The sequence below is a fragment of the Onychostoma macrolepis genome, chromosome 05, assembly GCF_012432095.1.
Source record: "Onychostoma macrolepis isolate SWU-2019 chromosome 05, ASM1243209v1, whole genome shotgun sequence".
Classification (NCBI taxonomy): domain Eukaryota; kingdom Metazoa; phylum Chordata; class Actinopteri; order Cypriniformes; family Cyprinidae; genus Onychostoma; species Onychostoma macrolepis.
This window is the reverse complement of record NC_081159.1, coordinates 9,751,399-9,767,736: the sequence shown is the minus strand read 5'-3', so window position 1 is coordinate 9,767,736 and position 16,338 is coordinate 9,751,399. Positions and strand designations below refer to the sequence as shown.

At 38.8% G+C, this 16,338-nt stretch overlaps 1 protein-coding gene across 4 annotated transcripts in view; it reads left to right on the top strand.

Annotated features, from left to right (window-relative positions):
• Positions 1 to 16,338, top strand: part of adgrv1 (adhesion G protein-coupled receptor V1) — a 139,393-nt gene that overhangs the window by 65,870 nt on the left and 57,185 nt on the right. For all 4 annotated transcript variants that reach the window (XR_009271335.1, XR_009271336.1, XM_058775838.1 and 1 more), the window contains exons 55-79: positions 85 to 340; positions 658 to 860; positions 1,681 to 1,857; positions 1,947 to 2,129; positions 2,305 to 2,484; positions 2,827 to 2,991; positions 3,645 to 3,765; positions 3,952 to 4,075; positions 4,230 to 4,368; positions 4,979 to 5,164; positions 5,593 to 5,828; positions 5,939 to 6,087; positions 6,677 to 6,875; positions 7,781 to 8,000; positions 8,659 to 8,898; positions 9,014 to 9,163; positions 9,501 to 9,977; positions 10,076 to 10,219; positions 11,152 to 11,323; positions 11,419 to 11,554; positions 11,636 to 12,474; positions 14,181 to 14,298; positions 14,407 to 14,578; positions 14,866 to 15,108; positions 15,843 to 16,250. Coding sequence is in view for 2 of the 4 variants with exons in the window: in XM_058775838.1 (XP_058631821.1) it covers positions 85 to 340; positions 658 to 860; positions 1,681 to 1,857; positions 1,947 to 2,129; positions 2,305 to 2,484; positions 2,827 to 2,991; positions 3,645 to 3,765; positions 3,952 to 4,075; positions 4,230 to 4,368; positions 4,979 to 5,164; positions 5,593 to 5,828; positions 5,939 to 6,087; positions 6,677 to 6,875; positions 7,781 to 8,000; positions 8,659 to 8,898; positions 9,014 to 9,163; positions 9,501 to 9,977; positions 10,076 to 10,219; positions 11,152 to 11,323; positions 11,419 to 11,554; positions 11,636 to 12,474; positions 14,181 to 14,298; positions 14,407 to 14,578; positions 14,866 to 15,108; positions 15,843 to 16,250 (5,637 nt within the window). In the remaining 2 variants the exon portion in view is untranslated. The remainder of the gene's footprint in view (positions 1 to 84; positions 341 to 657; positions 861 to 1,680; positions 1,858 to 1,946; positions 2,130 to 2,304; positions 2,485 to 2,826; positions 2,992 to 3,644; positions 3,766 to 3,951; positions 4,076 to 4,229; positions 4,369 to 4,978; positions 5,165 to 5,592; positions 5,829 to 5,938; positions 6,088 to 6,676; positions 6,876 to 7,780; positions 8,001 to 8,658; positions 8,899 to 9,013; positions 9,164 to 9,500; positions 9,978 to 10,075; positions 10,220 to 11,151; positions 11,324 to 11,418; positions 11,555 to 11,635; positions 12,475 to 14,180; positions 14,299 to 14,406; positions 14,579 to 14,865; positions 15,109 to 15,842; positions 16,251 to 16,338) is intronic.

Here is a 16,338-nt window from a genome sequence, read left to right as displayed (position 1 = left end):
AACAAAATGTCAACATATGGTATAACCACAATGTACTATGAATTACAGACCTCTTTACACCCTCTCCATCTGTTTTCCATGTAGGTGACATTTTCTGAGAAGCAGGCTGTTGCTACCATCTCACTGAATGTATTAGCTGATGATATTCCAGAGTTAAAAGAAAAAGTCGCCATTGTCCTGACCAAGGTCATAACGATTGGGATAATAGAGCAATCTAGAGGAGCCGTGATCGACCCTCAGCATGCCCAAGCAAACCTCACTATTAGAGCGAATGGTTCACCCTACGGAGTCATTGGCTGGCACCTCGATTCCCAGTACTTCATTACGCCAGAACCTCAAAGTAATCCATTTGTGCTTAACTTTGTCTCATTTGAACTTAGCACAATAATATAATGAACAGCATATACTGCCAAAAAAACATTGCTGTGGTGTACCGTCCCAATATTTGAGTCAACATGTCAACATTTCCTGTAATCCAAATTACTGATGACAAATATGTACATATGTCCTAGTCATATGCTTAGTCTTGGAATTAGTTTAGGAATTTAGTGTTTTTTTTTTTTAACATAATTGCCCCATTCATTACAATATGAAATCATTGAATATATTGAAATACACTGATGTAATTATTTACATTCTTTATTCCTTTCACTTCAGAGAGCCCAAGCAACATTACACTAAGTATTGTGAGAGATCAAGGAGCATCAAGGGATGTATTAGTTTACTACACCACAAAAGCAGCCCTCCACCTGCTACCTGTTAATCAGGCTAGTGAGGGAACTGACTATGTAGCCAAAGAAGCCACAGTCATCATGAAAGAGAATGCTACTGTTGTTTTGGTATCTCTTACCATCTTGCCGGTGAGTATTACAACCCAACTAATCTGACTGCTTCACTGAGATGCCATATAATAAAGATCTTCAGAATGTTAAATTGATTCCTAGTAAACAAGTCACAGTAGTGGTTGAAAATGCGTGCTGGTGGTTTAAACTCTGATTACATAATTTACTGATTACTTACATTTGTAGCTAAATATTTATTTGAGGAAAATTCAGCTGTGCAATCACAGGAAGAAATTACATTTTTAAATATATTATAACATAAAAGGGCTATTTTGAATTGTGATAATATTTCACAATATTACTGTTTTTTTACTGTCGTTTAGATTAAGTAAATGCAGCCGGAATATATGAATCTTCTTGCAAAAAAACATTCCCAGTTAGTCTCAGGTCACTCAGTCTGAGGACACACTATGCTGAGGCTGATGAGACAGATCGACCTCATACAGCACAAGCCAACAGCCAGTTACTATCACCACCACAGAAACCCCACTTTTTTTTTTTCTTTTTCAGTTTGTTCCTGGAATAGCTTGTGCCTTGCAAATTGCAGTGGTCGTTATATATTTTTGCATATTGTCCAGCCTCAAAAACCACATGTTGAATTTGTTTGGGCTAAAAGTTTATGACTCAGACTATTGACATAAATCAGCATGTTCTTAGAATGAATTTTACAGAAGCTTTTTGGGTGCTTCTTAGAATCTGCTAAAGAAATTATTCCCTATGTTAATATGTATGGGGTCTCTAAGGGGTTTTAACTTATGCAGTATGTGATATGCATGCAGATAAGGATTAAAATTGGATTAATCCCTGGATGGTATATGGTGTGTGTGTTTGCTCTTAGGATGATATTCCTGAACTGGCTGAGACATTCCTTGTAAACATCACTAGAGTTGAACTTTTGGGTGGAGACACAGGAGCAGCTCAGCCCAGTCTGAAGAGACCTGGTCTGGAAATAGCCGAGGTCACCATCCAAGAGAATGATGATCCAAGAGGAGTCCTTAGTTTTAATGTCTCAAAGGTTGATTTACAATTAATTTTCTGTAACTATGTTTTTGTACCAATTTATTATGGAGAATGAACATGCTTCTACAATCCCTTGTCTTTTAGGATGTTTCTGGGGCAGTGCTGGCATTTGAGGTACCATCACCTGGAAACATCCTTCGCTTGGCTGTCATGCGAATGGCCGGTAGATCTGGTAGACTGGTGCTTTACTGGGAGGCGCAAACGGTCACAGCCAACACTGAAGATTTTAGCCCTTCTTCTGGCAATCTTACCTTTCAAGATGGACAGGTAAAGATTAACATCAGAAATATATATATATTTTAATTTAATATGTTACTACTGTAGCTATTTTGAAGTAGTTGATTTAGCAAATTATGGTGCGTTTTACCAGATTTTTTGCTGGAAATGTCTGTAAAAAGTGGAAGTGGAAACATAGAACAAGGTTTTTTTTTTTTTTTTACAGGCAATGGCTTATATTGAGATCACCATTATTGATGACACAGTTGTGGAGTCCACAGAGACATTTATGGTGAAACTGGTTCGAGTCATTGGAGGTGCGAGGTTGGGGGAAGAGACAGCTGTGGTTATCAGCATCCCGGCCAATGATTCACCTTTTGGTCGGTTTGGGTTTGAAGATCTAATGGTAAATAATATCTATAAATATTAGCTCTATATTACCATTTTGCAGCCTAACCTATGTGTTTTACTTGTCTTACTTGTGATAGTTGCATAATCTTACATTTATATGCTTTGTGAGTGGTCCACTCTGGATATCTGAGGCATATCTGTCTTAACTCTAAAGTAACTTTTTATTTGAACTTCTTCATGGCAGCTTTTTTGTATTTGTTATACTCTATTTGGCCCTTTGTTTACTTAGTTTAACTACTGCCATTGATATTCAGATACCTTGGTGATTACTTTATAAAAGCCATAATCAGCTCGACTGAAAAGATGAACCTTAGTAACATGCTTTATCTTTCCTCAGGTCTCTATATCTGAGCCTCGGTTCCTAAATGACCCAGCTTCTATAGCTACACTGACCGTAGTGCGTAGCTCAGGAGGTGAAGGAGTGGTGCATTTGATATGGCTTCTGCAGGAAGAGGGCAGAGATGACCTAAGCCCTCGTAATGGAACTCTAATTTTTAATGGAGTAAGTATAGGTGGTGAATATGAATATGACTATTGTCTTAAAGGGATAGTTCAATGAAAAATGAAAATTCTGTCATTAATTCATGTCATTCCAAACCCGTAAGACCTTTGTTCATCAGAACACAAATTAAGATATTTTTGATGAAATCCGAGAGCTTTCTGACCCTCCATAGAACGCTGGGGATCTACCATGGTCAAGGCACAGAAAGGTAGTAAGGACATCGTTAAAATAGTCAATGTCACATCAGTGGTTCAACCGTAATTTTATGAAGCTACGAGAATAGTTTTTGTGTGCAAAACAAAAAAAAGTCTTCTCTTCCGGGTCAGTCCGCCGCCATTCATGAGAATACCACGACGCATACGTGTGCAGTCCTCTGCTTCTAAACAAGGCGCAGCATGTTCTACATAAGCAGCACCACACGCATTCGTCGTGGTACTCTCGTGGAGGGTCCGAAAGCTCTCGGATTTCATCTAAAATATCTTAATTTGTGTTCCGAAGGTGAACGAAGGTCTTACCGGTTTAGAACAACATGAGGGTAATTAATGACATAATTTTCATTTTGGGTGAACTATCCCTTTAAATTAATTGAACAGCACTTTTACCTATGCCACAGTGAGATAATCACAGTTGTTAAATTGTTTTATTGTTTGTAGACTGAGTCAAAGAAAACTCTGGTGGTTCAGGCTTTGGCCGATGCTGTTCTGGAGGGAGAGGAGAGTTTCACCCTCCAGCTGCTCTCTCCAAAGAATGAGCCTGTCATTGATCCAGTTGGAGGTTTGTCAGCATATTATCACTATTGATAACCTCTGGGAAACAGTTTTTGTTTCTTGTCTTAAAAAATTTCACTTTTGCGGTGTTTCTCTTATGAATGTTAATGTTTCTCTTTTAGATATTTTAGTATGTATAGTGTCTATTTTAACAGGTCGTCTTTTTACATCAGTTACTTTTTCTTTCCATCAGGTATTGCTACGGTTATTATTCAAGCGGATATGGGTGCCCTGGGAACTGTAGGAATAGCTGATTCCAGCAGGAACGTTTTGATTGGCGAGCCAAGAGACAATTACAATGGAACAGCTCTGGTCAGGTAAACTTCTCACCTTCTCCAACCAACAGAGGTTACTGGGTCTTTAATTTCTTCACCATTGGCATCACCAAACAATTCACAAACAAAAAATACCAAAACGGATTTCCTAAACACTGCGCTAATCTGAAGATTAATTGTGTCCTATCAATTGCAGTCTCGTAAGAGGTCCAGGCATCTTTGGTGAAATTGAGATTTTCTGGAACATCACCACAGCTGCAGATACAGAGTTTGAGGAGACCTCTGGCAAAGTTGTCATGAGAGACCGCCAGTCTGCAGCTACAATTCAGCTGATGGTAAAACAGCTGAGAAATACACATGGTCGTTCTAAAGTTTGGGGTTGGTAAAAATGTAATGTTTTTGAAAATCTTTTACGCTGACCAGTGCTGCATTTATTTGATTAAAAATACAGCAATGCAGTAATATTGTGAAATATTATTACAATTTATTCTAATTTATAGCTATTTTAAATTTTATTTTAATATATGTTAAAATATAATGTATTCCTGTGATGGCAAAGCTGAATTTTCTGCAGCCATTACTCCAGTCTTCAGTGTCACATGATCCTTCAGAGATCATTCTAATATGCTGATTCGCTGCTCAAGAATCATTTTTGTAGTTGAAAACAGTTGTTCTACTTAAGATATGTAAACCATCATACTTTCTTCAGGATTCATTGATGAATAGAAAATTCAAAAGAACCGCATTTATTTTAAATAAAAATATTTTGTAAGAATAGATTATCATTTACATTTAAACAATTTAATGCACCCTTGCTAAATAAAAGTATTAATTTCTTTAAAAAAAATCTTAGTGACCCCCAAACTTTTCCCATGTAAACTATAAAAAAATTCTTAGACTCTTAAAACTCAAAGGAAAATTGATTGCCTCTCCCTGTTCCTGCAGGCTCTAGATGATGAGATCCCAGAAGAAAGATGTGTATATCAGCTTAGACTGAGCTCTCTAACCCCAGACTCAGCAATCAACCCTGACAGACAACTTGCCACCATCACTATGGCTGCCAGTGACCTTCCCCATGGGCTCTTCTCCTTCTCCCAAGCCTCTTTGCGTGCCACTGAGGAGGACAGATCTGTGAGACCCCTTGCATGACATTAGCACTGATGAGACACAAACCACAACCAGAGGACTATGCGTTACTGCCTGTTCCCCTTGACTGGGAAAGTCATTGAAACTTTTTAAAACTTCCATAAAGCAATAACCTAGCAACCATTGATTTAATGACAAAAAACACTGGAAAGTTTTCTCTATGAAAGTCTTTGTGTCACGATTAATGAACCCAAGGTTTCCCAGTGTGCTTATTGAGTATAATGGAGTAGTTCTGAGGTAATAAGACTATATTGAATTTAAAAATGGACACACAGGGTAAGTTCTGGCTATGCAAAGTTAGCTTTGATCATTACAGTTTTCCTAGAATCAATTGTAGGAGATGGGAATGGTGATATCTGTGAACTCATACTCAAAGGTAGTTGATTCTCCAACATTGTCTTGTCTCTTACCAGGTAAACGTGACCATTGTTCGCTCCATGGGTCTGTTTGGCAGCGTGTGGGTCAGTTTCCACACAGAAGGCAGAACTGCGATCAGTGGACAGGATTTTGGACAGTCCTCTGGTCGGCTGCTCTTCAGGCCTGGGGAGAGCTCAAGGGTCATTATGCTGACTATACTCGATGATGACCTTCCAGAAGGACCAGAGGAGTTTTTCCTCAACATTACGCTAGTAGAGCTTCTGAATGCCAGGTAGAGTTCAGCCTGCACTCTGAAACCCAAGTCGTATAGTAGCTTGAAATAGCATTAGCTAGCTACTTTTATGCATACTGCAAATGTATTTATTTCCATTTTGTTTTCAGTTCAATGGATTTTACAGTGAGAGAGTACGGCCTACAGATTGACCAGCCTCCGGCTATTGGCAATCTCTCCTCTCTCATGGTGATTATCCAGAAAAATGACAATGCTGAGGGCATCCTGGAGTTTGACCCCAAATATGTCAACATCACTGGTACTTTTATGCATTCCTTATTTTTTTCTCAGATCATTTGTGTTTTCTTTCTTTTTTTTGAAGAGTCTTTATCTTTAAAGTCTTTACTTAAACATTTGTAGGTAAACTTCTGGCCAAAAATTATTTTCATTTTATGGATGACAACCAATAAATGGCCAATTTTAAAGAATTTTTTTTTTTTTAATTTTGGTTTTAATACAATTATTAGTTTTAAATGTTACAAGTAAATTTAGACATCACAACATTATCATGTACAGTATGAAAAACAGACATTTAATTTGAGTTAACTTTTAATAGTTGCCTCTGCATATTTAGATTTAAAAAGTAGAAATTATTTTAACATCTAAAGAATTACACTAAAATTTGAATTAAATAGAAATAAAAACTAAATATAAATATTTTTAAAAAGGGTAACAATGACAGAAGCATATTGCAAAATTATAAAAACTTAAAATAAAATTAAAAAAGATACTTGAAAATATTTTTTAATATTATACTAGTATATAAATAAAATAACACTGTAATGTAAAAGTGCATGATGCATACATATATTTGTTGTCAGTCTCTCCAATTGTTGCTTATGTCTCAGTTGAGGAGGATGTAGGAATTCTGTCCATCCCTGTACTGAGGCGTGTTGGATCCTATGGGCAGGTCACAGCAGAGTTTATCTCCAAAGGTTTCACTGCACAACCTGATTCAGATTACATCCTGCTCAATGGCTCTGTCACCTTCGAGCATGGCCAAACCCTCAGCTATATCAATGTTTCCATAGTGGATGACACAGAGAGGTAAGGATGGGGTTATTAACTTGCTATACATGCTCTTGTTGGATATTGGTTGAGTGATTGAATATTGTATTGTTGATGAGTTTTGTGAACTTGTAGCATATTTCATTTAAAGGGGTCATATGATGTTGCTAAAAAGAACATTATTTGGTGTAATGCAATGTCTTTACGCGGTTCGAGGTTCAAAAAACACATTATTTTCCACATACTGTATTGTTGCTCCTCTATGCTTCGCCTTTCTGAAACGCGTCGATTTTCACAAAGCTCATCGTTCTGGGAAGCGAGGAGTGCTCTGATTGGCCAGCTATCCAGTGCGTCGTGATTGGCCGAATACCTCAAGCATGTGACGGAAATGTTACACCCCTCACCGTATTGTGATGCCGTGTCCCAGCGCGACAAGACTAAAACAATAAAACCCACTATAAACGAGGCATTTGTTGCATTCAGTGAGGACATAATTACTGATAATAATGACTCATACGGTCTTTTTACGCGTTGCGCCGCGCTGCGTAAACATAACACCATGTCTGCATTTGTGATCGTAGAAACACCAAACAAGCACTACTCTACACTGCTTAAAACTCGCATTTGAATAGTCAGTAGCTAATTCTTTAAATATCGAAACATACTTACAGGCTGTGAGTCAGAAGCACCAGTTTAGGGCGGTGTTATGCAAATCTTCCCACACCGTGACATAGACATGTGGGGGCGTGTTTGAATGAGCCGTTTTAGTAAGGCGTGGCAGAGTCTTAACTTCTATAAAGAATATCTCTTTGGGTTTGAGACTTTAATCTTTGCAACTTTACAGATCTTATATATGCACAAACAGCTTGTAACACTCCAAAAACAAAGGGAAACATGAAATCGCATCATATGACCCCTTTAATCATTTCTTGTCTTCCACCCAGTGAATTTAATGAGATATTTGAGATGCAACTCACTGGTGCCACAGGAGGTGCCATACTTGGAGCTCAGCTAATTGCACGAATTACAATTGCCAAGAGTGACTCGCCAAATGGTGTCGTACGATTCATCAACCAAAGCGCCATCACCATTCCAAACCCCAACAGTACCCTCAGACTGACCCTGTTTGTAGAGAGAGTGGACGGGTTGCTGGGAGACGCCACGGTGAGCCCTGTCTAGACTATGACCTCACACTTCCAGACCCATAAAATATCAGGGTTTTTTTGGAGTTTTTTTACATGTGGGGAAGCACTTGAAGGACAGACAGACCCTAAACTGGATTTTCCATTGATTTGTGTGCAATTAAAAATGTGGTAAATGAGGATTATAGAATATTTTGATAGATCAGAACATGGTCTGTGAAGTGAATATGTGATACAGTACAGACCTTCATGTTACTTGTACATTTTAGTTAGGAAAATAGACAAAAGGATTTTTTGCAGTAATTTTTCAAGAGTTGATTCAACTGTGATAATGTTGATAATTTTATCTGGAAAATAATACCAAAATATATATATTTTTTTTCCACTAGATTTCGGGTTTCCCCCTTTTTTTTTTTTTTTTTTCCTGTAGCAAGATTTTGATTTGTATTTTTTTTTTATTATCTCAAAATTATCTTTTTTTTTTAAAGATGTGCCTAAAAGCTGTCATTTGATTAATTTTAATGAAAACAAGTGACAAGGTTCAGAACTGTTTTTTTTTTTTTTTTTATATTTACAAATGGCGTTAGGTAAGATTTTTGATGCCATTTTAGGGGACTTCCTGTGCAGTCTTAAAGCAATCACCATGGTTTCGTTTCCTCTTCCTCTGTTGTCTCCCTCAGGTAATATGGCTGATACAAGGTCCAAACTCAAATGAGGTTTTACCATCAGTAAACACAGACATTGGTGAACCAGTGAACGGGACGTTTAGTTTCAGAGACGGGGAAGGGGGTGTACGCAGCATTGAGTTGAAGATCCTGCCTCATGGTGAGGTGGAAGTCACAGAGAAATTCATTGTTATGCTCAGTATCCTCTCCGGAGAGATGGGTGTTGATCCCAGAGCAGGATCGGTCACACTCACGGTGCGTCCTCGTCCTGCTCAGCACAAAAGTGATGACATCTTAAATACAAAGGATAAAACTGTAAATACAGCAATGTATCATTTTAGCAATGGTGTACAATTTGTGCGTTCTCTAGATTGAGAAGTTTGGAGACCCCAATGGCATAGTGCAGTTCACAGAACAGGACCTGAAAGAGCGTATTTACAGTGAGCCTGCTGACAATGAAGGACCCCTCAAAATATCCCTCCTTATTACACGCAGAGAGGGCGTCATGGGCAACATCACGGTAGGAAAACGACCACTAATTCAATATTTAGTATTCTGTTCAAAAGTTTGGGCTCAGTTAGGCTGTAAGAGGTTTTTTTATAACAGCAATAAATGACATTTTAAAATAGTTATTTTAAATTGTAACATTTCACAGTATTAATGTTTTAATGTATTTTTGAGCAAATAAATGCAGCTTTGGTGAGAATGAAAGACTTTCATCTAAAAAAAAAAAATCTTACAAACCTTAAACTTTGTACTTGTAGTATGTATATATTTTGTGTTTTTTATGTACTAAAATTTTATGTAATGTTCTTTCTAAATTGATTTCAACCCCAATAATTGTTTGTGTCCCCCAGGTTTTCTGGGAAATCATCAGTGATGCAGACACGTCAGGAGACTTTGTTGCCCTGCAGGGTTCTGTCGCCATCCTGGCAGGACAGCGTGTGGCAGAGATAGTCCTCACCCTGCTCCCTGACTCTGTGCCAGAGTTGGAGGAGACATACATCCTCCGTCTAATCTCTGTGGAGGGCGGCGCAGAGCTGGATACAAACCGCAGCAGTACCCGTTTGAAGGTCCGGGCCAATGACGAACCCCACGGAGTGTTTGTCCTTTATTCTCAAAACCAGTCAGTGGTTGTTAACGCGGAGGACCGAAGTAGACACCTCATTATCAGTGTGAACAGGCTGGCAGGGGCGTTTGGCAATGCCAGTGTGGGATACAGAATCAGCTTTACCACCCCTGGGCAGAGTTTTACAGAGGACACTATCACTGGGAACATACTGGTGAAGGACGGAGAACGTGAGGCCAGCATTAGAGTGCCATTTAGTAGCCAGGTGTGTGATTTATTGTATTTTGAATTAAATATGGGACTGTAAGAAGCTAGTTAACCTTATTAAGGCCCGTATTGATATTTTGCATGTGTCCACTACAGGTGTTCTTTGCGACGGGCTTTAACTTCAGCGTTGAGTTGACGGATGTGACTCTGATTGGACCCCTGCTTAGTTCCCCTCCCAGAATTCAGCTGGAAGCAAAGCTGGTCATCGTTTCTGTTCCTGAAGTGGCAGCTAATGCTGAGGTGATATTGCGTTCAACACCATATAGCACACAATTAATAGATTAGCACTGGTTAGGCCAATATTGTCTTGTCCAAAAATATTACAAAAGTTGTAGTTGCATCAGTATTTATGGTAACACTTTACAATAAGGTTCATTAGTTAACATTAGTTAACAACATTAGTAAACATGAACTAAGAAAGAACAATACTTCTACAGCATTTATTAATCTTAGTTAGTTAATTTAAGCATTTACTAATGCATTATTAAAATAACAAGTTGTGTTTGTTAACATTAGTTAATGCACTGTGAACTAACATGAATAAACTAACATTAACAAAGATTAATAAATTGTGTAATAAATGCATTGTTCATTGTTTGTTCATGTTAGTTAATAACTAATGTTAACAAATGACACCTTATTGTAAAGTGTTACTGTATTTATTTATGTATTTAATATTATATTTATTTGAAGTGCTGAATGAGTATTAAGCAATCTCACAAAATAATTGTCCAGGATGCCATTTCACTGCAAAAATCACAAAATAAAACTTATGTTATGCTTAAGTCACAGTCTTTTAGTTAGTATTTATTCATTTATTTATACATTTTATTGGCTAAAGTGTTGAATGGGTATTATGGAATCTCACAAAATATGGTCACTTTGCATTCCAGAAGACAATATAAAACCTGTATGAGTTTCTCTCTTATGTTGAACATAAAAGATGTTCTTGATGATCTTCAAGATATTTTGAAGAATGCTGGTAATCAAACAGTTGATTTTCCCCATTGACTTCCATAATATTTCTTTCCCTACTATGGAAGTCATTGGGGACCAACAACTGTTTGGTTTTTCAAAATTCTTCAAAATACTACTCAAAATTTTTCTTTTGTGTTCAACATAAGAAAGAAACTTTTATAGGTTCCTATAAATTATTTTTCATGGTGCTATAGGTTGGATTTGCCTCTTTGGCCCTGCGTGTCACAGATATAGAGAGTGGCCAGTGTGAGGCGCTAGTGACACGGACAGGCCTATATGGAAACGTAACTGTCCGATGGAGCTCTGGGTTTCCTCCTGGCCAAACTCCACCAGGCTACCAACCAGGAGACATCTCGCCAAAATCAGGTTAGAGAGAAAGGTCTCAATATGTATGAGAAAAATCCAGAAATGATAAACTGACACAATATTAGTCTGATTTTTCGTATTCTCTTTATCTGAAGGTACGATAATGCTTGCCCACGGTCAGAGGAGTGAGGTGATCTCTCTCAGTGCTGTTAATAACATGTCAGTTGTCACAGCACATGCTGTTTACCTGACCTCTGTAGAGTCAGAGTCACCTGGTGGAGCCCGTCTCAGGTAACAATGTCCTTTTCAAAAACAAAATCCCCTTTCTCATTAACATATCTATATGGTTTAATGTATGTGCTGTATGTGCAGGACTGGTTACACAGTAGCTGAGGTGGAGCCATTAGGATTATATCAGTTTCGTCCTGATTCTTGGCAGCTGGTCATTGAGGAGGACGTGCAGACCATCACCCTCTACGTTCAGCGCCTCTATGGCTTTCGCAGCAACCGTTCAAGCATCTCCTATAAGACGTGGCCTGGCACTGCCCAACCTGACAAGGACTTTGCATCAGTAGCAGATGGGCAGATTCTGTTTGATTCCCGCCAAACATCTGCTGCCATTCGCTTGTCTATTCTTGACGATTCCCTAACTGAACCAGACGAGGATTTTTACGTGAACTTAACCAGCGTGCGTGTTCTCGGTGCCAGTTTGCCTTCAGTCGAAGCTCAGCCTTGCATTGTGTCTCAAAATAGCGTTGCTACAATTACCATCCTTGCTAACGATGTGGTTAGTGGATTTTTAAGTATAGGGCCAGCAATAATGCAGATTTCTGAAGACAGTCAGGAGGGTGCGCCCCAACAGAGGCTTGCCTTAAGAGTTCGCAGGTCGGCAGGGCTCACAGGAGTGGTCAGTGCCAAAATCAGAGCCTATGCAGGACTCAGAACCCCAGAGGTGGATGCAGCCCAGTTTCATCAGGAGCATAATGGCACATGGGCCCTGGAAGGAGAAGACTTTGCCTTGGAGACCCAAACTGTCATGTTGTTGGAGGGACAGAATGAGGTGGAGGTCAGTGTCCTCATACTGAATGATCAGGAGCCAGAGGGGCAAGAGGCGTTCTTTATCTACCTAAGCGAAGCAGAAGGTGGAGCTCAGATTGTCAGCGTGCCAGATGAACTGGGGTTCACTTCATTTGCCAAAATCATTATTCTGGGTGAGAATCTTACTGTCATTACAGTGTTCAACAATAAGGATCAAATTCAGTATCGATCTATCCATCTATCCATCTATCTATCTATCTATCTATCTATCTAATCTATCTAGTGTGTGTGTGTGTGTAAATATATATCCATTCAAATTAAATTAAATTAAATTGATTATTTTCTAAAAATAAATAAATAGATACAATTTTAATCATATGTTTTCTAAAAGTTGAAAATAATTGTGCTGCCTAACATTTTTGTGGGAATTGTGATGCATTTATTTTTTTCAGGAATATTTGATGAATAGAATGATCAAAATACATTGTAAATGTATGTATTGTTGCTTTTGATCCATTTTATACATCCTTGTAGGGGCGAGTGATATAGACACGTCTAACCGGTAGAAATTTGTCAGCCGGTAGAGATTTTGGACTATTGTCTCTACATGCTCATGTGACGTTGCTGTGCTACGTGGTCACGAAAACTTATCGTTTGCACATGTTTTTAAGCATTGTGGTTTAACAACAAGTGATTTTAAGCTGTTGAAATGCAATCAGCAGCGAAAGAGAACTCATTTCACTATATGCGTGCGCTGTCTGAGAAACTGTTTATGCTGTCAGAGAGACACACACATGTGAAGATGGTTAAACACACAAACTTGTATGTGTCAAAATGTCCGTCTTTGCAAGTATCTTGGCAAACATAGTAATTTAGGTCTTTAAGTAAAAGCAAACAGCTGAGAAAGAAAACACAGTAGCAGTTTATTGGATCCGGGCAGATCTCAAAGTGACTGCTAAATCACTTTTGTAACTTTAAGAAGAAATATATATTTAATTTACACATATGCATTGTTTTTGTACATTTGATTATTTTATACAATGTAGCATTTCTTATTCAATTTGTTCTGTACTATAGTACGCAGTTGTGGCCTAATGGATAGAGAGTCGGACTTGTAACCCGAAGGTCGCAGGTTTGAGTCTCAGGTCCGGCAGGAATTGTAGGTGGGGGGAGTGAATGTCCAGCACTCTCTCCACCCTCAATACCATGACTGAGGTGAGACTGAGGTTCAACCCCCAACTGCTCCCCGGGTGGTTGGCTGCCCACTCCGCTCTGTGTGTGTGTGTGTGTGTGTGTGTGTGTGTGTGTGTGTGTGTGTGTGTGTGTGTGTGTGTGTGTTCACAACTGTGTGTGTGCACTTGGATCGGTTAAATGCAGAGCACAAATTCCAAGTATGGGTCACCATACTTGGCCACGTCACTTCAATTCGCCTTTTTTTTTTTTGTCCTATTGCTTGTAATTAGTTTCTTATTCTTATTTAATCACTGACTGTTTGTCTTCATTGAGCTTGTAGTTTTGTTTTGTTTTGTTTTGATTTGTTTTAAATTTAGGCTAGTATTAGTTTTTTGTGATATTGACACTGGTGACAAGAATTATGAAATTTCTGTGGTATCAAAAATTCATAAAGATCAAAAATCATAAAGACCTTATTTAAAGCAAAAATATCTATATTGTGATATATATCATTATCGTGAAATAAAATGACTCATATCGTGGTAAAAGATCTTGGTCATATCACCGACCCCTACATCCTTGCTGAAAAATGCATTAATTTCTGGAAGGAAGAGAGAGAAAGAAAGAAAGAAAAAGATCTTATTGACTCCAGACTTTTAACTGACAGTGTATATTTTGCTCAGCTACTAATGTTTCTCTGTAACAGGGAGTGATCTTCAGAATGGTATAGTTGGCTTCAGTTTGAGCTCTCAGTCCGGTCAGATCCTGGATGAGGACTCAGAGAACAGGACAGCGACACTCTTTCTGGAAAGACAGGAAAACAGGTATAATACTGTACTTGTTTAAGATGATGTTGTGCTTTCACTACTGCAAATTAGTGTTACTCAGTTTTAGATATGCATGCTAAAGAACAGTTTTCCACATGTTTCCAGAGCATTTGAAGATGTGCTGGTGTTTTGGCGGGTCACATTTAGTGCTACAGTTCACTCATTGGTCAGTCATGGGGTGAATCTGACCAGAGAGCTGCAGCAGACCTCAGGCACATCTATCTGCAGGAAAGGAGAAGTACTTTGTGCCCTCAGATTGGAGGTCTGGCCAGACAAGGTGTATTTAAATCATAATTTACTTTTTAAAGCATATTTTAGAAGTGTCTCTTACCAAACACTTGCATTACATTTTTCAGAAGGTTTTGCATTTATTTGCTTTGTGGTTTTGTTTGCTTTATTTAGTTTTTTTCTTTCTTCTCATTTTCATTTTTGTTTCTTATGAGTCTCATTCAGTACTTTATATCTGTTTTGATCATGCTTGTTTTTATGTAGTGCTTAAGAGGAATCCACTTTTACAGCTTCTCTGATCATCTTACTCATTGTATTTTGGTCTGTGTACTGCAGGACCCAGAGTATGAGGTGTGGTTCCTGGTGGAGGTCTATAAAGTGGGCGAGGGTGCCACCATAAACCAGACTGCCCGTTTTGCGAATGTCACCATGCTGGAGAGTGATGACCCACGGGGGCTGGTGTATTTCGCCCAGGGCTCCAGACTACCCGTGGTCACCCTCAAAGCCACAAGCGTCAGTCTTCAGGTCTACAGGGATGCCAGTACAGCATCAACTATCTCTGTGAAATACCGCATGCAGGTGAGATTCATTTGCAAAAGGAAGCATCTCCCAAGATAACAAGAGATATTCAATAAGCACAATAATATACCGGATTTAGAATATACAGTGCAAATTTACAAAGAACATATGCTTTATTGCTTAGTTTATTGCTGAAAATTCAGTTATTCTTATTAATTGCTCATTGGCTATAATCAAAGAGCAGCTATATGTCCAGTACCCAGCTTACGCCCCTCTCTGACCCCATTACATAATGTGACCTCATTAGGACTGAGATGATGTCAAATTCATGAGCTAAGATGATGAATGTAGAGAAGATAAGAGCTATGAGCAATTAGGCCACTGAGTTCCCAGCAGATACTTCAAAGTCAATATATATGGTTGCATAGTGGATCTGGAAAAGTAGGATTGGACAAATGTCGAATGTGGTTTAACGCCCAAAATACATCAGTCTGTGGGAATGTTTTCTCATGTTTTTTTTTTTTTTTTGTCCCTCTGGCACACCCTTTCCTTTCCTTAATATTTCAGTTTTCCTTGTCTACTGTTTTAGTTTCAAGCGTAAGGAAATACTTTTCATTTCTGGCATGTTACATACTTCAAAGGAAAAACACAACATGTATCATCTCTCTGCAAGTTTATAATATGTGAATTTGAAAGTTTTAATTGTCCATCTCCATCAATCAAAGTGGTCAGAAATTGATTTTCGGTGTAAATATCAGACTATGAACTGTGTTTTGTGTCATCTGCTCTCACAGGAGCTTCAGAAAGCGGAGTCTATTGGACCCACTCTGATCTGGCCTGCCGTTGCAGGGCAGGATTTTGTCCTGGCAGAGGGCACCCTGACTTTCGATATTGGACAGAGAAGTGCCGGGCTGGATGTGGCCCTCACGCCAAACATTGGTTCTTCCAACCCAACACCCAAACGCTTTCGCGTGGCTCTCTCTGATGCCACTGATGGTGCACGGGTTCACCCAGAATTCGGGCTGGCTAACATCACCCTGGTTTCGGACTCGGAGGCTCAGGCAGTATGGGCCCTGCTTGACCAGTTACATCAGCCTCTGGATGAGACCATCATCAATCGGGTCCTTCAAGGGCTTATCAATAAAGTTAGTAAGGACATAACTCCAGAGCAGCTAACTGCAGTGTTAGATGCACTAAGCAAGGTAAGCAAATGAGGAATGTGTGTGTGTGTGTGTGTGTGTGTGTTTGACATAAACCTTAAGTGTCAATATTTAAAAAAAAAGTCTCCTA